The 25,064-nt window shown below is 38.4% G+C and overlaps 1 protein-coding gene across 1 annotated transcript in view; it reads left to right on the plus strand.

The window, feature by feature from the left end:
* ERC1 (ELKS/RAB6-interacting/CAST family member 1) overlaps positions 1-25,064 on the plus strand; it is a 310,530-nt gene that overhangs the window by 233,303 nt on the left and 52,163 nt on the right. The window contains 1 exon segment of the mRNA XM_068401134.1: positions 18,103-18,247. Within this exon segment, the coding sequence (XP_068257235.1) occupies positions 18,103-18,247 (145 nt within the window).

Raw genomic sequence — 25,064 nt, forward strand, 5'->3', positions numbered from 1 at the left:
ATTTACTGTAACCTAAAAAAAAAAATCACCTGGAACAGCTGGAAAGTTTGGTACGTTACTGAGCTTTTCATGGCATCTCTGGCACGTTTGCCGTTGTTGCACAAACAGGCTCTCAGGTCTAAACACCACGAACAGATGCCTTGATTGACAAAATAAGATACTGTTACACTTGCATAGAAGATTATATAGAGTACTGCCATCAAGTGGATGATGGACAGAGGAGATCCTTCTCATTTCTACCATTTATTCTACTTAGTTGCCAGTATCTTCCCTTTGTCTGTATCACACCAGTGAGTAAAAAAGCAAGACGTGTGAGGGAAAAAAAACAGAGCTTGTATTTCTTTTTGCTTCTCTACTCTGTTTTGCATTGAAATCATGTTAATAATAAAATATTACCTGTCAGAGTTTTTGAAAATAGGATTAGGGATTACATATTCTAGATAAAACCTAAAAATCAAAACTTAGTTTTTCACTCCACCCTTTAAGCCGTTCTGTATGTCGCAGTTAAGCACTCTGCTGCAAATAATTAGCTAGAAAATTCTTACGGATCTATCGGTGCTGATTTCTATTTTATCTGAAGATGATTTTGCTAAGCAACATAAGGTGCTCTCCTGCCATAGTTCCTGAATGCATTACTATCGTGGGTAAATCAGCTTTTCAAGATGAAATGACATATAGGTTCTTTGGTCAAACCTATATATGTTCATTTAATAAAAGACTAAAAGAGCATAAAGCATACCCACAAGTAGAAGATGATCAGAAGTCTGGAGCACCTCTCCTATGAACACAGGCTGAGAGAGTTGGGGCTCCTCAGCCTGGAGAAGAGAAGGCTCCAGGGAGACCTTCTAGCAGCCTCCCAGTACCTGAAGGGGGCCTACAGGAAAGTGGGAGAGGGACTTTTTACAAGGCCATGTAGTGATAGGATGAGGGGGAATGGTTTTAAACTGAAAGAGGGTAGATTTAGATTAGATTTAGATTAAACACTGCCAGGGAGGGGGCATCCACAACCTAGCTGGGCAACCTGTTCCTGTGTCTCACCACCCTCAAAGTAAAGAATTTCTTCCTAATATCTAATCTAAATCTCCCCTCTTTCACTTTAAGACCATTCCTCCTCGTCCTGTCACTACATGCCCTTGTAAAAAGACCCTCTCCTGCTTTTCTGTAGGCCAGCATTCAAATTATTAAAAACTTGTTCAATTATAAAAAATTGCGGTTTTATGTTGGTAGTAAAATAACAAGCATAATTAGAATTACTGGAAAAACAAAGTCAGGAAAGATCTATTCCTTTTTTTTTTTTCTTCAGTTCATTAAGCCATTTGAGGTATTTGCAGTATACCTAAAATATTATTTGACCGGTTTGTGACATCCTTTATTATTAATTTGGATCACATGGGAACTGAACAGAAATGTTTTTGCCTCTCTTCTTAGAAAGGTGCTGTGGCCTTCCATATCTCTTTCTGTTCAATATAAGAAACTGCTGAAGATGTTACACATGTGTTGGGGGTGGCACTCCAAGATTTCTGCTATCTAAGAATACTAAGAGAAATCAGCTGAAGGGAATTTTGACTCCTTGAAAGTTTAATATATGTTGGAATTCTGGTGAAATTCTAGAAGTTCTGGAAATGCTAAAGTTCTGGAAGTGTTGCAGAATAGCAGGTGGGATGATTAAGTTGCTATGAATTGATTAACTGTTACAATTTGTGAGCAAAGTAATGAATAAACTGATAAAAGATCCTGATAATGTAAAGAATTAAAGAATAGATTTTTAATTAATACCAGTCAACTTTATTTGTGTAACATGTGTAATGTCAAAAAATGTGGTATGATTCCTTGACTGTCTCCAAAATTTGGTAGATATTTGTTGACTGGAAATTTGGAGACTATTTTGAAAGGAATGACTTGGAAAAGATCTAGCAATGTTATAGAAAAAAGTAGTGTGACATTGGCAGCAGCAGGACTTTGGCTACATAAACGTAGGATTAATGAGTACGAATAGAATGAAGATTTTACTTCTATTTTATAGGGTAGCTGATACAGTTCTCACAATACTCTGTATAGTTCTAATATCTAGAAAATGAAATAATAGTGATATTAAAACACCTTTTATTCCAGTAGAGACAGTCAAAGCAAGGATCATTATCTAGAAATGGAGTACAGAAAAATTAGAATTAGGAAGACATACGACTTTCTGACAGTGGAAATGATTAACCACTGGGACAAACTCACAAAGATAGCAGCCAGTTCCTCATGGCTTTCAGTAACAAGTTCCTTTTCCTACCCCCCTAGCATAAGTTATTGGCTTCAATGGGAGCAACTGGATACAATGTAAGTATTTGTTCTGTACAGGAAATCAGACTGGATAAAATCAATTAATAAGCCTTGATTCTGCCTACTGCAAGCTCTGAAACAGTCCACAAAAGTGAAGGAGATCCATTAAGTAGGGTAAAACAAAATAAAATAAGCAGGTGGAAGAAGTAGTTTTCCACACACCTGTTTTCGCTTGTAGGAAAACTAATCATGAAACAAATAGCTGCAGGGGGGTTCAGTCTTGGACAAATCTGATGGGTTTAGCGTTACATCTGTTTTATCAGTCCTTCTCTTTTCCTCTTTCCTTATCTATTTTTTTTTTCACATTGACCAGTTCAATAGCCTTCTTAACTTTCAGTGTTTGATGAATACTCCCCTAAATTTCCCCCAAACTTCCCCTCCTCTATCACTTTCTCTTACGTTTTTGTCCTCTGGAAGTCTTATAGTCTTTAGGTGTGTCTCAGTATATGTAAGCTTCTTAATCCTAGCTATGTTTTCCAGGAAGCAGCTTCCCAGGGACATGTTACATTGTTATGTCTATACTATTAAGATTTGAAAGAACTTTGAAGAGTGAATATAATTGGAATCTCTTCCACTATTTGCAGAGTGATTGTACAGAATGACTTACCATGAGGAAAGCCATAGGAAAGTCTTACCTTTTGCTGATAAATGCTTGAAGGGGAGTTTCCATTTCTTTTTTTATTCATGCTCCTCATTGATGAGTGACGCATGCTGAAAAATTATACCTGAGTGAAACTCTGATTCCAGTGATCCGTTATGGATCTGAAGGAGGCAAAGCAAGTTTTTCTTCTGTCCACTTTGTGAGAACATGAGCAGCCTCCATTTGAAGTGTGTTGTGTTGCTTCCAAGGAGAACAGCAGAAGTACAGTCAACACATACCTCACCTTTATCTGAGGGACAACTAGAACACAAGGCAGTCATGGCAGGTTGCTCCTCTACAGCCCTGAAAGCCTATGTGATTTAAGTGTTTAGAGATAAGGCTCCCCAGAATATTTAGAGCAGAAAATACACTGCTTTGTTTCATGGCTTAAAATGAATTTTCTGTCCTTTGTCCTGAAAACATAACCTGTGGAGTAAGAGCAACATTACTCTTAGCTGAGAGTGAGAGTTTTCAGGAGTCTAACAATGCCGTCGTCTCTGTCACCACCTCAGTTTCTTTCCAGGTGCCAAACCCAAAACTCAGAACAGAGTCCTTGATCACAGTGAGAACACCCATATTACAACCTGAATTGCACAGCAGGTTCTTCAGCTTGCAAAAAAAAACCGTCTTGGTGAAGGATCTGCTTGCTAACAGAGAAACCAATGAGTTACCTTTCAATTCCTTTGTTGCCTTAACATTTTGGGTCAAATTTTTACAGTGCAGAAGAGACCTAAGAGCTAAAATGGAATGAAAAACAACAGATGGAGAATATTTATTTCTTGGGTGGGGAGCTATGGCTGAAGAATAGGATTATATCAGTCCGTTGACTCTACGGTCTTGTCACCACAGTGATCTGTTGCAGAAGGAGGTGGTTTCTAAAGGTGGTATTTAGCGTTAAAAGCAGGAAGCCTCAGGCAGCGCGGGCCAGCGAAGAGAGGCAGCGGTGGGGCTGAGACCCATTGTTTCTGTAAGTGGTTGCAGGGCTGTCCAGGTGTCCTGATTTAAAGGCTGCTCCTTGAGACAGGAAATTGTATCTTGTTCTGAGGTTTACTGTAATAAAGTACATAGTCCTGGGGGAATGTGCTGCTGGGCCCATGAATCACTTTATGGGCTGGCTGTTCTGACCTCAGCCCTGTGATTTATTCGCGCCATACCGCAGCAGGAATGGCAAAAATGTACCCGGTGCATGGTCTTCCCAGCCTCCCCGCCCTCCAGCCCAGATGGGCCTGTAACTGGGAGGCTGCCATAAATCCATAAACGCAGGTTTGCTCAGAGCTGGCAGTTTCACTTGTCTTGCCTGAGAGCTCTCTTCTGTGTGTCTGCTTGGGATTTGGTGGTAGAGGAATCCTCTTGCTTCTCAGGTGTTTCCATTGTAGTTTTGTGGCCTTGTAGCTCCTTGAGTTTGTTGTGTGAAGAAGTGAAAATCTCAGTGCAATTGTGGTACTCTTAGCAAAAATAAGGCAACTTGAATTGTGCAAGGTTTTGGTAATCCCCTTTTTCCTTTAAGCTAACATTATGTAAAAAAAAGAGACCTGACTGTTTTTCAGGATATCACTGTTTTACAGACATTACCAGATGTACAATTCTTCTTTAAGTAAACAGTACTATTTGCATTTACAGAGGTAGTTAAATGATGTGCTCTTGGTCAAAGCACAAGTGACAGGCATGAAGAACAGATCCTGACTCTCAGCTCCGCTAAGCCATGTTTCTATTTCAATTGACTATGTTTGTTTGTGTTTCGCCGTTAGCAGTTGTTAGTTTTAAAAATCTAACACTTTTCTTTGTTGATGGTCTTTCCATCTCAGTTTTTAAAAGATTTATTCTGCATGAAGCATCCTTATATTTTCTGTAAATTCGTTGGTCCATACACTTCAGAAAATACTCAGAATTTTTCCTGATGTTGTGCAGAACACCCATTTCTTAAGGATAGTTTCAGGATTAACAGTTGTCCAATTCACTCATGTTCACTCTGCCTCTCAGTTATTTTCTGCCCCTGTTCCCTGTGAATCTTCATATACTAAGTGTAAATCTCCACTGTGTATACTTGCCATGATGAAACATGTCTGTTTCAATCTGATCATTTTAAATAGTTTAGACCTTGTAGGAAACCGACAGAAAGAGACATTTTCCTCTAATAGTTTGTAAATAATACTGTTAGAATGGAGAAGCTGTAACCTGTAACATGGTCTTCCTCCTTGCAACACACTCAGATTTCTGCCTTAGCCTTCTCATCCTGAAATCAGCCTTGGAAAATATGCACAATTTTTCCCAAAAGTAGATAAAATTTAAACATCTTGAAATTTAGCGAGAAATTTTGTTTCAAGAAATTATCCTAGTTGCAAGTCCCAGTATCTAAGTAGATGCCAAATTATACTTCTTAGCAATGGTATAACCGATTAAAGGGCAACTATATCAAAACAAGCAAGAAGTTACTTATAAGAAGGTGTGGGAACTTCCATTTATCTATAGTGTAGACAGGTTTTTGTGAGAGCCAGTTTCTCTGTGTGATACAAGCTGATTTAAGTTTGTATCTTCTATTTTCTATCCTTGAAATTGGAGGGTTTTTACTTCTTCTGAGATACTGGAGTTATATCTGTAAATTTACATGTGATAATGTTTCCTCAATAAGGCAATTTTCATGGGACTTTCATTTAAACTGCAGGAAAAACACAGCTTCAAGTTTGTTCAGTTGAAAAGGTGTTGGTAGCTGGAATGTGTTAAAATGAGGTTTTTGCAATTCCCTCACATGTGAATGACTTGCTCTCTCACTTTCACCATGTTGTTTTAAGGTTCATGTACCTTGTGTCTCATTACAAAACATAGACAGTAACAGCTTACTTTGAGGTTGTTGAGCTTCGTTATTTTTTTATAAAACTCGTTAAATCTGTACAAGAACAAAAGGCTTTGTATAACAGAATGTATCATTATGTTTAGCAGGGATCTGATAATAAAGGGTTGTCAAGGGTCTGTTTCTATGGTTTAGATCAGGCTTAACAGTGCTTGTTCTGGAGCAGAGTACTCATGCTTAGTCTCCTAAACTGTTTTTACAGCATGCAGCTCCAGTTTCTGCTCATGAAGAACAGGGACTGGATAGAGATAAAAACAGAAAAGAAGATGGTAAGATGCTCCCTACTTACCGTAGAATGCCAGTTGCTTTAAGCATCTGGGAAGCTGTTTATCTTCAGAGCTCATCAAAACATACGGTAGTGCCAATTCAAGCAAATCTTCTGCACTAAGAGATTGCAAGTAGCTATACCCACTTTCAGACACAGATCTGAAAAAGGAAGTGAAATTAAACCTCACAAGCCCCTTCTGCTGCAATTTTGGAACTAAATGTATCCAAATTTTATGCATAGCCCCTGACACCTGCTCTATTCCTGTCCTTAACCCTTTCAACAACTTCTGTTTGCTTAGAAATACTTTTTTGGCACTACTTGATCAGCAGTCATTGAAGCTACCAGAAGCAGGAGGCAAAGTGATGCCTCAGTGCTGAATGAAACTGCTTCTATCCTCTTTTTCCCCTGATGCTGCTATTCCCAGCCTTATCCAGATGCTTGGCGTTTCTTGTGCTCCCTTTTCAATCCATCTCCTGGGCAGCAGCAGCAACCAGAAAAGACTGAAATACAGGTAGTAAGTATTAGGATTAGGATGGAACGGATGTCAGAATCAGTGCTGCTGTTGTTACTACCACCAAATGCTAAGACATCCTTTGCAGAGTTAATGTAAGCAGTCCCTTAGACTGTGTCTGACAGTATAGGAAATTTATCTTTTTAGAAATCAGACAAGATGGTTTTGGAAGAAAGGCTTGCGCAATTGTCCAAAAGAACCCTTAGAGAAGAGGGAGGAGGAAGTTAGGTGAGACTCATCCAGGCTGATAAGTCAGATACACAATAAATAATGAAAGCAATCTGTAACTCTAGCAAGAAAATTTGTTGAAACGCATAAGAAAATGGAGATGTTTGTAAAAGAACAACAAGATGAAGTAGCTCTACACATCTGGTATGTAACATGAAACCAGATGTCACAGGGGTAATGGCAATTAATGGGAAATAGAATAATATTCACAGCTGGAATGTGGGTACATGTTCAGGAAAGCTAGAAATGAAAGTACAGGTGGCATATATTAATGATATTGGAGATTTTGAGAAAATAAAAAAGTGACAGTGTGAATGAAATAGCATTACTTTGAGTCAAAATAACATAAGGGCCATAAAAGGAGTTATACAAAGAGAGTGGATGGTAGCCTGCTATGGATTTTAGGTGTAGAGTTGTGACAGATGTAAATAACAATGGAGAAATGTGTTTTTATGGGAGACATCTATTTATTGGATATAAAACAGAGAAGCTGCTGGACTTCTTAACTCAATATTTACTAGATCACCAAGAAGTAATGTTGGTTTAAGACTTCAGGGTTGTGCTAAATGTTGATGATACTAGATAAGAAATCGTTACCAAAACCAACTTCAGCTGTAGTGACCACAAATTGAGTACACTTATATCTAAATAAAAAAAAATATGCTAAACAAGTGAAGTTTTCAATTTCAAAGTAGTAAACTGAAAAATTAAGGTAGCAAGTAAATTGGACAGAAGGACTCAGAGATTCAAGTGTAGGGGAAGCAGGGAATTTATTTAAGTCAAAAGTCCAAAACTATGAGGTCTTTGCATCCCAAACAAAGGGGGAAAAATGTAAGGACGAGTTACAAACCTAACTGGCTGTGTATCTGCATTCAAAAGGAGATTAGCAGCAGCCTTAAAAATTGGTCAAGAAAGAGAGATGTTTCTGGGAGGCAGAAATTACAGGAATAAGGTGAGAATTGTGAAAACTCATGCTGAATTAGACCTTCCAAAGGAATTCAAATCAAATAGTAAAACATTCTGTAGTCACAGATATAAAAAGATCAGGAAAAGAAGTGGAACCACAATGCACCGAGGATACGGCTATGATTAGCGATAGTATGCATATGGTCCCAGAATTAAATTAGTGCCTTTGCCTTGGTTTCCAATGAGCAGACAGATAAAATATAAAGAAAAGAAGGTATGATGACCTATCAGAATGAGTATGTCAAGCATGGAAACAAGACAGATGAATTGTACTAACCAGAAGTAACTGCCATGATAGTCATTTAGCAAGGAGGTGGATTCTCTATCAGTTTATATCTTTGCTTTGAGTCTAAAGGTTGGATAGTTTTCTTAAAACTGTGTTACAAATCATGACTTGGGTTTTTCACGTGATCAGAAACCACACTAAGACTGCAGTACTGTTGTCATCGTTTGACTGACGTAGCTGAGATTTCTTTCTACCACCTTTCATCTGGAGTCTGATTCATGAAGACATAATTAAAGAAAAATTGTTTTCACTCTAGTAATTCTGGTTGTTTGATATGTTATAATCAATGTGAATTCCATGATTCACTTTCCATTCGTACATTTTGGCAGAGCTGGCTTTGGCAGCTGAGGGTTTGACACTGTCACAGCATCTTGAAGAACTGCGGTTCCTCCAGGGATAAGGAACCTGTGGTCAGATTCGGGTTCGTTCTGTTTATTCAGGGCTAGGCTTTAACTGGATTGCCAGGCTGCAGGGATACACAGTCACTGGTGCTGACACCAGGGAGGGGGCAGGAACCTGAAGCAGTAAGGGCAAAACCATCTCTTTCAGCAAGAGCCCTGTCTTGTGTCAGCTTAAGCCGATTGTGAAACCACATGCTAAGCTAGAGCTCAACCTGTACTTGGCCATGTCACAGGAAAAGAAACAAGAGCTGCTTTTCTTAAACAGTCATTTTTCAAAATCTGGTGGATGTATTCTGGTGGCATGTATTACCTGGACGAAAATTATACCTTAAGTTTGTGCTCTATTTGCACTGCTGTTAAACTACAGATGAAGAAAGCGTAAGTTTCAGGATTTCCTTCTCAGAAAAGCCAGCTCTGTGGAACTCAAGAGCCTTGTGAGTACTTCTGTCTCTCATCCAGCTTCTGCACCAAAGGCTGGTAAAACAAGGAAGGTTGTCTTAAAAAAAAATACTAGCCTTTATAGGGACAAATCTCCCATAACATCAGGTGCCAGGATTGAAGGTTCCGTCTAAAATGTACCATCTTGAGAACTCCCACTCTTCGCAGGCTAGTAGGTAAGGCTCATGTACTATTGGTTTAGCAGCTGTGATATGCAGGAGCCTCTTTTTCACTGGAGGAGTTAATCAATAAAAATAGTTCAGGAAATTAGTAGTGGGTTGGAAAGTTCCTCTGCAAAAGCTTTAGATTTTTTTCTGGGCATGCTAGCAGGCACAGTCTAGAGCTGTACTGCAATTCTGAGTGCTCAGAGCTGAGACATAAGCAGGACTAGGAATTGCAAATCTTTGCCTCAAGTGCCAAAGTGGTAAAATTAAGGGGGAAGCCTTAAGTAAAAGAAGGGCTAAAACATTGATGGGAAAGGTAATATAAAATATTTATAGGATTACTTCTGACTATATCAAATATGTTGAGGGAAAGGACTTTGAAAAGCATTGCTTGTCAGTCCTAGTAAGGAATGATGCTTCTGTGATTCTAGACATTTAGGATGTTAGAGAAAATGTGTATAGGAAAGTCTAAATATGTTATCAGTATCTTTTTTTTTTTTAAATAAGGACAGCACAAGTGGTAATGCTTCCTGTGTCTAAAATTAACATTGATCTATTATCATACCATTCATACAATGGAAAATTAAAGGGACATCTCTTTTGTGACCACACAACTCTATTCACAAATAATTTATATTTTTATCTCTTGTTTTCCAGTTGTGGTCACTTGTATGTGATGACATTGAAAAGAACAGTAAAAAGGTGTAAGTTCAAGAGGCTTCAATTTGCTGATGACGAACAAATTTTTATTTTCTTCTCACTTGGTTTCCTTGAATTTGCAATTCCTTTTTTGGTAGCTGTGAGAGTGTAGATCAGGGGTGAGAAAAACTGCTGACGTGCCATCCAGACAAGGCAAAGGTAACTTGCTGATTCAGGAAACACAGGAATGGAAAGAGTGGTATTATCCCTTTTGACTGAGGGTGTAAGGCTGCGTTTGGGAAATTAATTTGCAGCCTGATGTTTGATTATTCCCGCAGTAATTAAAAGAGCAGGTAGTACATACTGCCAAGTTACATTTTTTCCCACCTTATTGCAGCAAGAGGTTGCTACTATTTCTTTTGGATAAATGTTTTGCTCGCTTTGGGATACTTTGTGCTTCTCATATAGCTGCATCTTAAATACTGCAGAAATTGTAGCTGGTGCAGAATTTGGCAACTTGTGTATTAAGTAAGGTGCTGGTCTGTTAGCATCTTGAAATGGTGTTCTCTGATATGACTGCCAGTATTTTTCATGGTTACCTTTAAGAATCAAATTCTGATACCCAGAGCTCTGCGAGGACTGCCTCCTCCCTACGAGGTACTGCAAGTTCAGTGACCACACTGACAAGATGATGGCTGTTAATTGCCAGGGTCTCAGGGTGTTAGAAACTGGAATTTACTCTCCACGTGGTTCAGAGAAGTTACAGTTTATTTTCTGAAGATGTTCTATAACTGGCAAAAAAAGTAGAAAAAAATTTTGAGTTTGGAACTACCACTGTAGATGCGTTGACACAGTTTATGATGAAAAGAGTGATGTTGGTGCCAGGAGGACTGTCCCATTGGATCAGGTGTTCAGTGTGTTGTTGAGTTTATCGAGTGCGACCCACCCAAATAGTGTCATTCTACCAAACTCATGAAATTACTACATACTGTGTCCTAACACCTTTATATTCTAAGCTGTCACCTAAATGTCTGTCTAGCTCTCATAATACTGCAGTGCTTTATCCAAAACTCTTTGCCTGCTCGTTCTTTGTGTTGTTGTCACTTCATGGGAGGTTTGTTTAATTCCTATACAAATAATACATTTCTTATTGTAATGATGATTCACCATAGTAAGTCTTACAAATGCCTGTGATAGAAAGGCATTAAAAGCTTGTCAGCATTTTCTGTAGGCTTTGAGTAAATGCAGCAGACAAAAATCAGACAACTGAAGCAAGTACTGCCCAAGTAGCAGCTCTTCCCTTCTGTGGCAACTGATGCCCTTACTGCTGGAGTTTATGAAACAGCAGAACCTTTCCAATTTAAAGTCTTGTGTATTAAAGTCATAACAGACATAATTACAGTTTATCTTAATATGCCAGGTTGAAAACTCTGGCAGGTCAGTCATCCCTCATGGAAGAGCAACAGTCTTTGTTGAAGGAACTGACTGGATTGCTATGAGCTTGTAGCTACCTGACCTCTCCAAATTTGTGTCAGACCCTTAAATGTTGTAGTTTAATGCCAGTCAGAAGGAAGAGAGATTTGATCCTTATAATGAAATTTGGCCTGATGGAATTATTCCAGTTCCTCAGTGACATTAAAATCAAAGTTGCTGCTGATCTCAGTATTGCTTTTATATTATCTCATCCACACTTTCAGAAATCCTCCACATAGGAAGAAATCTCATAATTTGAAGTATAATTATATAGAGCAATGTATTTATAACATTTCTATGTGGAATTTGTGTTCTCTCTGACATACGTAAACATATTCTTTTAATGAATATGTATAGTTTTTATGTTTTGAAGCATCATTAATTCAGCACTGTTTGCAACCTGTCACTCTTTCTAATTATACAGCTGATAAATATTCCAGCGTTATGACCCTGAGAACTATGCTGTAAAGTACTAAACTGCTTTTTAAAATTCACTTTCTGTTATGTTTTACCAAAAGGATTCCTCTCCTTTACTCTAGGAAGGAGCCGTGAAGGAATAACATAGTCTCCTGAAACCAAGTGCTGTAGAGAACCATTTAAAGACATCTTGATTCTATTAGTAGTTGTAAGCCAAAGGACAAACTTGGCTACCTTGGTAGTTAAAACATTTTTAGTGTTGTGGATGAACCTTTTTTATTACTCCTTATTGGACTTAACCTGCTACAGCTTATTATGCAGAAATACAGCATATTAGTCCTGCAGTGCTGAGGGTTACTGAGTAGTTAGAAAGTCTCATGTCCCCATTTGCAAAAATATGCTGTGGTTCACCAAAGAGGAAAAATAGGAATGAAACAAGACTGGCGTCTGCAGTGCTCCAGGGAGATGTGTTACGGTTTTGACTACGCTGCACACTAGGGTGTTTTGGTGCTAATTAGACTTGGTAACTGAATCTGTATGAGCTATAGTTCCTTATTTTCTAGGTTCATTCAAATACTTGGTCACTCAAACTACCAAATCACTTATTTATCCTCACCCAAGCCCACACAAGAAATCTCATCTGTCCTGTGTATGTCTTTTTCTAGGGCTTCTGTAAGCCTGTGTATGAGATGCTAGCACCTGCCATTTTTATTAAAGTCACTGCAGCTGAAGTATTCTCTAAGAAAAATATTGTTCAACATTGAAGTAAAATGCTGTAAATTCTTTAAGCCCTTTCTTCCCTGCTACAGAAAGATTTAGAAAATATTGCTTTTCTGGATGCCTTCCTTCTGTTTCTACAGTTTGTAGTATTATTATTATTTAGTAGTTTAATAGTACATTGTTCTAATTTTTAAGCTTTCATTCAGAAAAAAGACTGTTTCTGTGGTTAAGGGACATTCTTAAAGCTTTGCCTTGATTCAAGGCCTGTACTGAAAACCAAGCTGCAATTTGAACTGTTGCCGTCTTGCCCAGTTATCTTCTCAAAATCAGCCATTGCCACTCAGGGTCTAAAGGAGATGTGCCTTTGCACACTGTTCTTTGTTGTGTGTTGACAAAAGTATTAGGATGGCCAGTAAATGCTACAGGACAACCTCATCAGGAATGCTTCAAAGGCTCACAATATATAGTATCAGAAGAATTCAGTCATGGCAATTTTCAGTGACTTCTCAGCTCTGCAGTCATCGCTGTCTTCTATAAGACATTTCAGTCCTCTGGATCAGTCAGTATCTGAGAGCTGGAGTCATTCCTTATCACTATGTTCTTGGCATCAGCTATAAGAACTCTCAGACCCAGCTGAACTGCAAATGGAGACATGAATCAGAAGTACTCTAGAGGCAGCTCTGCTGCCATATAACTACTCTGTAGTCATGTATTTAACAAAGGTAAACCCATTTTTCTTTGCATTTTTTTTAAGACTGCAAACAGAGCAAATAATGTTGGTATCGCTCTTCAGATTATATCCACCCTTATCTCTTAAGAATTGAACCTACTGGTCTTGGTACCGCTCCATTCTGTGGCGATCATGATCCACATTCAGTGAAAGGCTTCAGCATAAATCCTAAACCTCTTTTCAATACGTTTTCTACACTATTGCCATTTCATGTTTCCCTTGGTAATATTCAGGCTGTTTTAAAGTCTGCTTACCTCTTGTGAGCTGCCGTACAGCTCGGTACAGGCTACAAAACCCGCCCAAATGGAGAGATAAATAGGCAGTTTCCCCTCTGCTGAGTTGCTGTTGCCACAGCTACGCTACTAGCACTATCTCAAATACCCGAACTAATTTATGTGAGCTGCATTTATGTAGTGACTCTGGCATTAGCCAGCATTTTAAAAGATGAGCTATCTTGGGCTGTGCAGCAAGTACATGCTTTGCCTGCCTCTTAGGACGTTTCAGGACCTCCAGTGTTGTGAACTGAAGACACACGCTTTGCTGAAGGACCTAAGCTTGTACCACTAACTGTTACCTAAACTGAAGCTGGACTTGTACAACTGACTCCAGCACTCCTGACAGATAACGTTTGTTCATGTGCTGCTAGCACCATTTGCAGCAGCCCATTTTTTCCTTCTTGCAGCCTCGCCTGTCTTACAGCATGTCCTTCTGGCCTCTCTGGGGATGACAGCTCTCGAGAAGGGAAACAAGTCAGTTTTGTAGTGCTCTGCAGTCACAAACCTTGTCTTTTACTTGGTGATATTTGCTTTTTCTGGTCTTTCAGAAGCATTTTAGCAATTCCAAGCTCTGTTGAGAGCAGTAATGCACCATTACAGACATGTCTTCTTTCAGGAGAGCTGACAGTGGCGCTTGCACTTCTCCCATATGAAACATTATCCATTTAGCTTGCACAATTAAAAAGCGCAGCTAGAATGCGCCTATCACATCGCAGGATATTTTTCTTATTTTGATTCAAACTTCACCTTATTCCAATTCCAAAAAAACAGTTAGAAAGTCACAACACCTTTCACCCTATTTCTTGACCGACATCCCCATCTCACACATGATACAGCACTGAAGTTTTGGCCAGTAGGATGGGTTTTTTCTAAGGCATGGTTGCAAAGATTATTCAGCAACAAATAAGTAATGGACTGTTATCCATACCTCGTTGTCCTGGTCCTGGAGTTTTCTCTCAAGAAGTAGAGATGGGCAACGAAGGATTTGATTGCAGAAGGTATTCTTTACATGCTATTTGACGCACCTTCAATTTCCATACCAGAGTAACGGCTATATAGATACTGTTACAGAGATATTCTTGGCTCTGGTCCTGAATCATCAGCAAGGATTGTGGGTTTACTATTAAAAGAATATGTGTTTCTTTAGAATCAAAACAGATTAAAGAAAGTGAAAATGACCAGAGCTCCAAGCCAGCCTGTCTTTCCCAGGATACTGAGAGCTAGAAAAAATCAGAGGTCATGGATCATTCTGTCACTTCACACTATTGATATTTTTCATGTTTTAGGCAGACATCCAAAATTGGATACTTTTTCATAAAGCAAAAGCAACAGAAACAAAGTGGCAATAATAATGTGGCCATTATCGGTCGTTTCCACACCTACAATCTTGACACTACAACTGGGAATGTGACGTTCACATTTTCCTTTCTTCTACTCTTTGTCTCCATTAAGTCATCAGAATATTTGTATTTCTTCGTAGAATAAATGTATCTAGAGTATCTTTTGATTATCCTAAAGTGTCTAAAAAAATTTGCCTAACTTTGTGGTATCATGTCTTGAAAGGCAAGGAATAATTTAAGGTGCTCGTTTTTCTAGATATCATCTAGGCAGGATCCAAGTACTCTCTAAACTGAATCTGTCAGATTTTTGATATGCTGGTAGTCTACTTAAAGCAGGCTTACTCTCTTAGTGTGTGCAAGAAACACCTGCATAAAACCAGAGATAAATTGCACCCACAGAAAGTCCATTGTGTAAGTCCATTTTGCTCTCAGATGGTGAACAATTTTGTCTGTTGAAACACACCTTTTCCTCTTGAAATACGTGGTTCTTTCACATTTTTTGATAGAGGATATATGGCTTCGGTTGAGATCCTGATAAGAGCAAACTTCTGTGTACGGGTAGCTTCAGTGAAACTCTTATCAATCATTGGGGTGACTGAGGGGATGAACAGAGATCACATCTTAGCAGTGTTTTTTTATGCTTCAGTTTCTTCTGCCTGTGCAGTGATTGGAGTATTAAGCTTTCACTGGCATGAGTATTTCCAAGAGCTCAGTCACTAACTGGGATCGGAAGGAAGCCAGGCCATACATCATCACCATCTTCTCACTTAAACCTGTAATGTGAAAGAAAAAGTTGTTCTTCCATCCCAGCTATCACTCATCTGAAAGCAGTCATGGACTTTCTCATCAGGAGTCAATTTTCACCCATTGTCATAGCAAAACTTCACACTTTTCAAGGCAGAGCAGTGTATTTTTTTTTCACCTGTAAAAATAACAAAAGCTCTTTAAATGTGGTGTCTCACTCTTACAACTCTCAAAGAGAAACCACCTCAGAACCTGGTCTTTTCTTCTCCAGAGCTGTGGAGTCAGCGTGCCTTTCATATAACTGTGTGGGCAAAAGTGCTGTGCTGGCTGCTGCCGAGCTGGGTTAAAAGGTTGTAGCCCTGCGCTGCTTCTCAGAGGCTACCATCTTCTCAGATCTGTCAGCAGGACTGCATGTGTAGGCACTTCCTGGTCCCATTCTATTAAAATAATGAGGTATTTTTTAAGAGGCAAAACAGTATTATGCAGACTTTTTAGAACAAGGTCAAGAAGTATATGTGTGTAGTTATTCTTACAGATTGGAGAAGGTATTAGTAAGTATCCAGGATGGTAAATTCTTTATCCAGCTGAGCTGCAGCCAATGCAAGCTGACTACAGCCTACATATTTAGGTATGCATCTCCCTGCACCCTTGATTTAAGCACTGAAGTACCTCATGGAATACTACCTATTTCACTCTATGTCCTCAGAAACGCTGCAATATTAAATACATCTTTTCATGCTTACCAAGGTCATCAGATTTGTAGTTTTCAGCATCTTAACAGGTAAAAATTCCTGTACTCCAGTAGTACCAGTCCTTTCCCTTTTCAAGCCCTCAGGTTAAAAGTCCAGTAAGTTAGATGCATATGTTCAAAACATCGATACTAAATAAAAGCATTGACCATTTGTCCTGTTCTTCTCAAATACTTGCTCCAAAAAGTACTCATTGAGCTCCATGTGAAAGAATACATGACTTCTTGGAGAAAGTATTTTTGTTTCAGCCACAATTACAAATTTCTAACCAAGATTAATTTAAGTTGTTTAGAAAGAAGATACAGGAAGAAAAAGAGAAAACTATTTTACTACAAATAAAGTCTGCTCAAGGAGTGGTAACAGGTGAATTAGAAAAAGCAGATTTAGTGTCTCTGCTACCCTCAACAGTTTGCCAGTGTGATCCTAAGTCACCAGATTGTGATGGGTCTTTATTAAAAAAGATCTTGACAACAAACAGGAAGATGTATTGGTATAATTAAAAGCAATCTTAATAGTTTACATTAAGCTTCTATAATTTTTCTTACATCTTTAATAGAAGACTAAGCATTGTAGCAATGTTATTAGCATAATAATTGCTATTGACATGTTTAGCAGAACATTTTTAACACATTTGATGACATTTAAAAAATTGTTCTCTGAAATTAGTAATATCAATATGCTTTTGTTTATAAATTAGAGCAAGTAAAAATTTTGAATATTTGGGAATTTGGAATTTTTATTGCTTTAACTGCATTTGCAATTAAATTTTTAGATGAAAGATAGATAGGAAATATGTAGTATTCAGAGTTTGTTTTTCATCATCACTTCTGCATGATGGCATCTTTCACACAGCCACAAATGGATAGGTCTTCATTTTATTCCTTCTTTGTAAGCATGTGAGAGGTGGGACAAGCCATCCCTGTTGGACAGTAAGGCCAAAGTTTTATTTTATGTCCTGTTGCACATCCTGATTTGGCCACACCAGCTACAGGTGAGAATTAAGGTCAGAGGACAGGAGTTGTTTTCCCTAACATAGAGCAATCCTTTGAGTTTATTTGAGAACTGCTGTTTTATGATCAGGGTTATTGTCTTTGTCTCCTCTCTTCCCACTATCTATAAAATGTTTCTGAACTCTATTTGTAAGAGTTTTTTGCTATTGGGAAAGAGTATGGCAAGGTCATGTTTCTATATCTAGTTATTATAGTACTTGGACCTTGAGATCTTGCTACAGAATGTTCTTGCTTACACTATTTCTGCAAGGCTACAAAAGATTTGTGATGAGGGCAGGCCTGCCTTTGTCTTAATTACTCAGGACATTCATCCAACAAGCTTATATTGGTTACTCACACGAAAAGTCAAAGAATAGCTCAAGCATCCTTGAAGGCATCTATTTCAACATCTGTCATGTAGCACAAAAGTGTCTGTGTCATCGTTTCCTTCTGGGAATACACTGTATTGTTCAAGTGATTTCAATAAACTTGTCACATGCCACCTTCCTTCTAAAATAGATGCATGAATAGGCAGTATAATCTAATATAGTTTAACACAGAACTCTTACAACTAGTCCAGTATTTGTGCATGTATTCTCAAAATCTGTTCTGGAAAGGTTTAGAACGTTATAAAGAATGAAAATGTTCAGCCAAAGTAATAATAAATGGTAGTTATTAAAAACTGAGAAGCTGAGTGCAGAATAATAACATATTATTATATGGTTTTGTTATCCTATAAGCAATAATTTGGTATCAGCATAGTCATTTAGGGGGAGGCAGGTGGGTCTTGACTTCCTGCTCCACCAATGGACATATAACCACAACAAACATTTATTACTGCTTTTCAATGTTGCATGCTGCTACAGCATTTATGGTATGTCCAACTCTTTGTAGAGGCTTACTCTTAAGTTTTGCAGGACAATAATGTATCTATATGGTTTTTTTCAGACAAGAAGCCCTTCTTGCTGCCATTAGTGAAAAAGATGCCAATATTGCTCTGCTAGAACTTTCATCTTCTAAGAAGAAGACCCAAGATGAAGTGGCTGCACTGAAACGAGAGAAAGACCGTCTTGTGCAACAGCTCAAGCAGCAGGTGGGTAGAGGAGGGCTAGGAAAAAAAACAGTTAATAATCTGGTGTGAGATTATTATCTTGATTTATGGAACTAATGATGTATAATCCTGTCATATGTTGGGATAGAAAGTGCATAAATAACTATTTCAAAGTAGCTACCGGTCATGAAGCCTGTAAAACATGGTGGGGAAAGAAGTCTCAATGTTGAGGGAAGTTTCTTTGTGTCACTGCCTGACTAGTAAATGTGTGATAGAATGTATAGGAAACTGAATGAAAAGGATGTTGGTTATTGTCTTCTTTAGGCACAAATAACCACAGATTCAGGGAAATGTAATGATACTTCTGGTTTTGGTCTATATTTGCCTTGTTGGGGAAGAAACCTACGTGGAAGAAAATTCTGCTTGCTATAAAGCTCAAATATAAATGTATTACACCACACAGTCTCTGCTGTGGTTTCTAATCTGCAACAGAAGCACCATATGGGAATGCCAGCTACTAGAGTGGAATTTGAGAGGTCTCGTGCTTCTGAGGAGATTGGTCCTTTCCTATTTGTGGCCTCTCCCATTTCTAAGATCTTTTTGTGCTAGCATAACGATTAGACAAAGTATGTTTCTATTCAAGCATTTAATATTGTACTTCAGTATTGACTGCAATGTCAAAAATACATTACCAGTAAAACACGGAGGAAGCAAAAGGCATCCCCTGCAATAAGAGATTTAGGATCTGAAAAATCCATGTAGATTTTTCACTTCAGCACTTCTGGTGGGTTTTTCTGAGTTATTGCCTTGCCACATTCCCCATAATAGCACATATGCTGCTGCCAATCCAGTATCAACTTTTTCAGTGCCACTGATCCATCTTAGTAAAGTTTTATGTGCAATATTTCATCTGTCAACCAGATGATTTCTGTTGCTATCAAAGACAGTAAGACAAAACCAGGTCTGCTTTCTGATAAGGGATTTCTCTCCTTCTTCCTTAGGAAACAGAATTAGGTTACTGGCCACGCATTTTTAAGATAATAATTATTTAAGGTTTAATTTAAGAACAGTAATTTTGATTGTTATAGCAGCTTCAAAATGAGCAAGAAGTGGAGTTTACCGTCTTGTATTATTTACTTTTGAGCAACAGTTGCAATGACTTTCACTTGTCAGCCAGATGACTTCCTGCTAGAACAGGATTCAGAAGTGGTCACAGCAATGTAAAGTACTTGTTTTCTTCATGTAATTGTCTGTACGTGTAGCAGCCTTAATATACTTTACCATTCATTCCAAGAGAAACTGGAATTTTATTGTCAGTTCTCATTGTCCTAAGTTTAAATGCTAGCACTTTCATGCCCTATGCCCTTCCCAGTTTCCTTCTGATTATCCTTTGTGGGTAGATGGAATAATCTTTAGTTTTTTGTGAGGTTTTTTTTCCTGCTGAAAATTTGTATATATTTAATTTATGTATTAAGGTTGATTATCTGTAATAATTATCTGAAACTTAGGTTTCAGTTAGGTGATTTTTTTAACATTATTCTAGTTCATATCATTAGGTTTTAGTGCTGATAATTAATACATTGTGATATGCTGTTCCTAAAAAAACATGGCCATTTCCCATAAGGATGCCCATTCTAAGTGCTTTTCTGTATAGGCGTGGGATACTTCATTTCCAAAAAAACCTAAAATTGCAAAGGAGATTAATTTGGCGTTGTTCTTGCTTATGAAGTGAGACCAATTCTGAGCTAATTTTGGAACAACAGTCCTTTTCAAAAAATTTATTGGAATATCCAAATGCCTTTGAAGTTTCTGGTTCCAAAACTGCCATCATCTATAGAGTCATCATTGTTTAGGATTGTTTAAGATTGTCATCTTAAAAAAAAGAAGAAAGCGGGAAGTAATCTCCTCAACACATCTGTGCTATGAGTAGTATAAATACAAGATAGATGCAAGTAGTATAAATACAAATATGAAATCACAGGTAATGGGGCTGCAAGGCATTCTCCAGTGCATCCCCAGTCCCCGAGGCAGAATATATGTTTGTACATAAACAATCTAAACTATACTTAAACCATACCTGAGAGATATTTATTTGACCTAACAGAGATTTGACACATCCTGTCTAAAATCTGTCCTACATCTTAAGGATATATCATCTTTTATCCTTTTTTGTGTATAGCCTTCAATACTATTGAAAGAAAAGCCACTTACAAAGTTACTTATCATGGGATAGTAATACTGATCACCTCTGTAAGGTGCAGAGGATCTAACACTGCACACCAATAGTTTTAGTAAGTACTTCTTCTCCATTGAGGTCATCAATTCAAATCATACCAACTTTGACAGCTCTCAAAATAGGAGATGGGTCAGAAGAGAAGGCTATGAGATTTTACAGGATCCTTATTGGTGGAATAGTCCAAGGGAATCTCATTTTTCCACAGGCTTTGCAAATAATCTGTGTACTTGGCCCTTGTGGTCCTCTTCAGTTATTACAGGTCACCAGCTTCATATTTTCTAACAAAACTACTGTGCTGCTTCATCAGTTTAAGCTTTCCCTACGTGGACCCTTTTCTACATCTTGAGAACCAAAGCTTCATCCGTGTTAGCAGTTCCATGGAACTATATAGCATTTCAGGAACTTCCTAAAAGTTTAGCTGTAATTCCTAAATTTACAGTAGAAATTGTGAATGAAAAATCTTTCATACTTGCAGATGTATTGAACACAGCTGTTCAGGAAAGGCAAGTGATGCCAGTTAATCAAGATCTTCTGGAAGACTTTGAAAAGCAGTTCTGGAGCCTAAAAAGTTTATTCAGCCCTTCAGATTCAGAGCTGGGATCCTGACCTCAGTAATTCCTTCCTTCTGCCTTTAACATTGTTCCAGAGCTGTTGAGCTCCCTGATATTAGTTGGTATTTCAGACCATACCATTTCTAGGAAATGCTTAGACTTTGTGGTGGGAAAGCAGCTCTTTCAGTTGGCTGTCAGGCACAGTTGATTAAAAGATTCCTGTTTCCATGTACGTAGGATGCAAATAGAAATGCTGAGCAATATTGGAATGGGGTGGTTTGTGTGAAGAGTTATGCATGCTGTGGTAGGTACCATAGGCCTGATTTCTGAATCTCACTGCAAGCTGGGAAGAGCTTCTGACAGAGATAACGCTTTAGGAGAGCAGTTTTATGACTACGCTGCAATAGTGAGTGTGAATGGACCCAGGTGTGTATGATAGGATTCAGATTATGCCTTTTCATTGCTTGTGCTGGTTATCACTGAGTTGCCGCAATAGCTACCACTCTTAGCAGACTGACTTAACTGTTAATTGACCTTCCCTAGAATGGAGAAAGTTACAACTCTCTCCCAAAACAAAAACTTATTCTACTGATGAGCCTCAATTTACTTCTTGAAAAAAAATTCCAACTTCTTCAGCCGTGCAATTTCAGGTGATTTTTATTTATTCTAAAATTTTGGTGAAGACAGTTAGATTCATCAAGGAAAGGTTGTACAGATTCTGGAGGACTCTGCGGTTACTCCTTGCTTTAACTCTCCTTTCTCCCTTCCCAACACTGTCACGTTCCTGGTTGCTCGCATGGGAAGGGTGTTACTGCGAAAGAGAGGGAAGGAGTCCTGCCAAAGACATTTTGGTTCTTTAATTTCTTTAAGTATGTGTATTAAAGTTTGGATGAAGAGAGGCATTTGGGAAAGAGGATATGGCATCAACGTTGTTTTAATTTAGAGTTTCTAGGCTCTGAATTGCAGGAATGTGCCTCAATATGGAGACCATTTCCTAATGAGGCACTCGGCATTGACCAGGCTTTCCAGTAAATGGAGCTGCCTGTTTCATATTGGTTGTCAGTTTGTATGAGGGATTTCCTCTATCATCGGAAAGGCAGGCCAATTGCAGGGTGAGGGTCACCAGCTTAATGTGGTCCCAATTTTCTTCCTCCCAGAGTACTTTGTCTCCATGAATAGTTCATGGAGAAGCAGTGGTTGGGAGGCTGCTTCGCCAGAGGGGGCCGGGGCTGATGCAAGAAAACAGAGCTGAAGGTTGTCTAACAAAGTCCAGATGTAGCATGGCGAGTGCCAGCCAGCGTGCTCGGATTATATGCCATACAGAAGCCCCCGTGACGTGTGTCACTGTGGAATTGATGGACACCCCAGGAGCTTTGGCCTGCTTTGTGGCAGCACATCCACCACTCATCTGTTAGAAAGTAGCCTGTTTGCCATTTATTCCTTTTTTTGTCAAGCTAAGTTGTAACTTAGGATATACTTATTTTTTATTTGTTTAAAAATATTGGTGAAGACAGATAGATTCATCAAGGAAAGGTGGTACAGATTTGGGAGGACTCTGCGGTTACTCCTTGCTTGGTGAAGCAATATACTCAGGATATACTTATTGTAACAGGGCAAAGTGCTGCTCTGCAGCTTTGAGTTGTAAAGGGAAGGCATATCTGAACGGGCTGAGGTTTTCCTGTCTGTCGGCTTTGAGGCTTAAACACTTGGGGTTTTCGGCAAGGAGCTGTTTGGAGCATGGATTGTCATTTTCTGTGTTTGTACAGTGTCTAGCACAGTGGGAGCCTGACTTGACCAACATTTCTAGGCACTACTATGCCATAAATGTTAAGTAATAGTGATGAAAGTTTTAGGAGGCTCTGAACCTTATCAGTGTCTGTTTTCTGAGAGCTTGGAGTACATTCAATTGAATTGTTTGTAAATCACTGTATTCACTTGTATTATTATACAATGTTTCATAATTATTCCCAATTCTTTTTTAATATACTGAGCAGAAGTTACCAGGAACTAGCTTGATTCAGTGTTATTGATGATGGGATCTCAAAATTTTCGTTTTAAATGGTGTGACTCCAGGTTAGGTTAGTGCTGGGTACATTTTTATTATGCTGCCTTTTCCTAAATAAAAGTAATTTTCAGATCAGTTCCTCAGTCTTTTAAGAACATGTTGAGTTTTGATCCTATACTTTAGCATGCTCGCAGAACCACACAGCTAAGCTTTCTCCATATATTTCATAAACATATCTTTTCTTCTGTCACACAGATTGTTAAAGAAAAATACTCAATAGTACTGGGCTCAACACAGAGCTCCGTGTAGCCCACTTGATTTATTCATCCATTTTGTTAGTGACCAGTTGATAACTACTATGGAGTATAATTTCCCAAATAGTTTTGTACCCATATTTTTCTGTTTTAATCATAGAAAATTATCTCTCTTCAAAGCAGAACCAATTATACCTGTAAACTCTTCTTAGAAGATCTTCAGTCTTGGGAAGTCTTTTCTATGGCTCATCTGTCTTCATCATTATAATGTCATTGTGCATCTATAATCTCCCTTATTACAATTTAAGCTCGTTACTTCTTTTTCTCTCTCTTATAGGCGTAATAAAAAAAAAGACTATTTCTTGGCACTTTTAGCAGCCCTTTTGGTTTATGATGGTATCTCCTCTGTTTTTCTCTAAACCAGGCAGTCTCAGTTCTTCCAGTTTTCATGTGTCTTATTTTCTAGATAACTGATCATTGCCAGTGTTCTTTCTTAATTTGATTTGTCTTTTTCTTTCTCCAGTGTGGCATCCGAAACTGGACAAAGCTCAAAATGAGACCTTTCCTTAGCTGAACTTGTTTGTGAGCATGTCCTGTGAGATAGTGTCAGAAACCTTAATGGAGTCTTCCAAAACCTCACCAGTTCCACAGGTTCCCAAAAATAACCATTAATAATAGCTTTCATTATAGTAGATAAACTCTTTCCTAGTATAGTCAGAGCTAACAAATTTGAAGACATCTGATTTTTTTGAGTACCATCTCATTTGTTCTTTTCCTTTTCTAACCTAAAAGGATATTCTCTGAGTACTGAAATAAATTTTGTTAATCACTTGAGTACAGTTTTTAGTGAAGACTGACACAGAAAAGGCATGAGCACTTTGAGCTTCTTGGCTTTATTTTTTGATGGCTTTCACTTTTGACTGAGTAGAAGGTCAAACTTTGTCTTCAGCTGCCTCTTCATTCTAATGTACATCTCTAATGTCTACTTTTTCTCCCTTAGTACTTCCATTTCATATGGTCCCTCGCCTTTCCCGTTCTTGCAATATACACTGTTGCTGTTTGCTTATACTTTACTTACTGAAAAGAGCTCCTTTCTATTTTTTAGTGAAGGGAGATAAGAAACCTCATGCTATTGAAAGTACAGGTTATGTAGTCAGCATGCTTGTCATTCAGAGGAATCTTTAATGTTGTTCCCTTCTACTTCTATCTCCTCATCATGATCATTCCTTCCTCTGTAGGCCAGCATGAATTGAGGGGCTGTTATTTACCATTCCCATAAATTGAGAGGAATTATTTGGCGATGACAAGTAGTATTAATAGTTAGCATTTATGCAATATTTAATATGTATTTCATCTAACCGTGCAAGTCCCAAAGCTGTTTTCTCTGTGCTACTTTGTGCTTCTTCCCTGCAAAGGTTTTGACTGACTTTCCTTATGAGGCCAAGGTACTGCAACGATTTGTTTCTCAAGTAAATGTGGTTCATGGGATCATGAGGAAAAGGAAAGAATTTTAGATTCCAGAATAGCTTCTCCCCCCTCAAAATGCTAGTTTTCCACTGTTACTTGTTTCCCTGGAAACCCCGCACACTGACACCTGACACTCCTCTGCTGTGAACTTTTCCAAAGTGAAGTTCCACGGGCTGGAGTCATTTCTCTTTGTAACAGGAGAATGTAAGACAGGTCAAAGGAAACTGACAGGCAAGCGCTTTCCTCTTAATACCATGGAGCTGTATCAGTGTGACCATGCTTCTGGCAGTTTTTATTACCATCCTGCCTGATGAAATAATACAGATTCTCTGAGGCACGCAGTTAG

The sequence above is a fragment of the Nyctibius grandis genome, chromosome 5 (genome assembly GCF_013368605.1).
Source record: "Nyctibius grandis isolate bNycGra1 chromosome 5, bNycGra1.pri, whole genome shotgun sequence".
Lineage (NCBI taxonomy): Eukaryota > Metazoa > Chordata > Aves > Nyctibiiformes > Nyctibiidae > Nyctibius > Nyctibius grandis.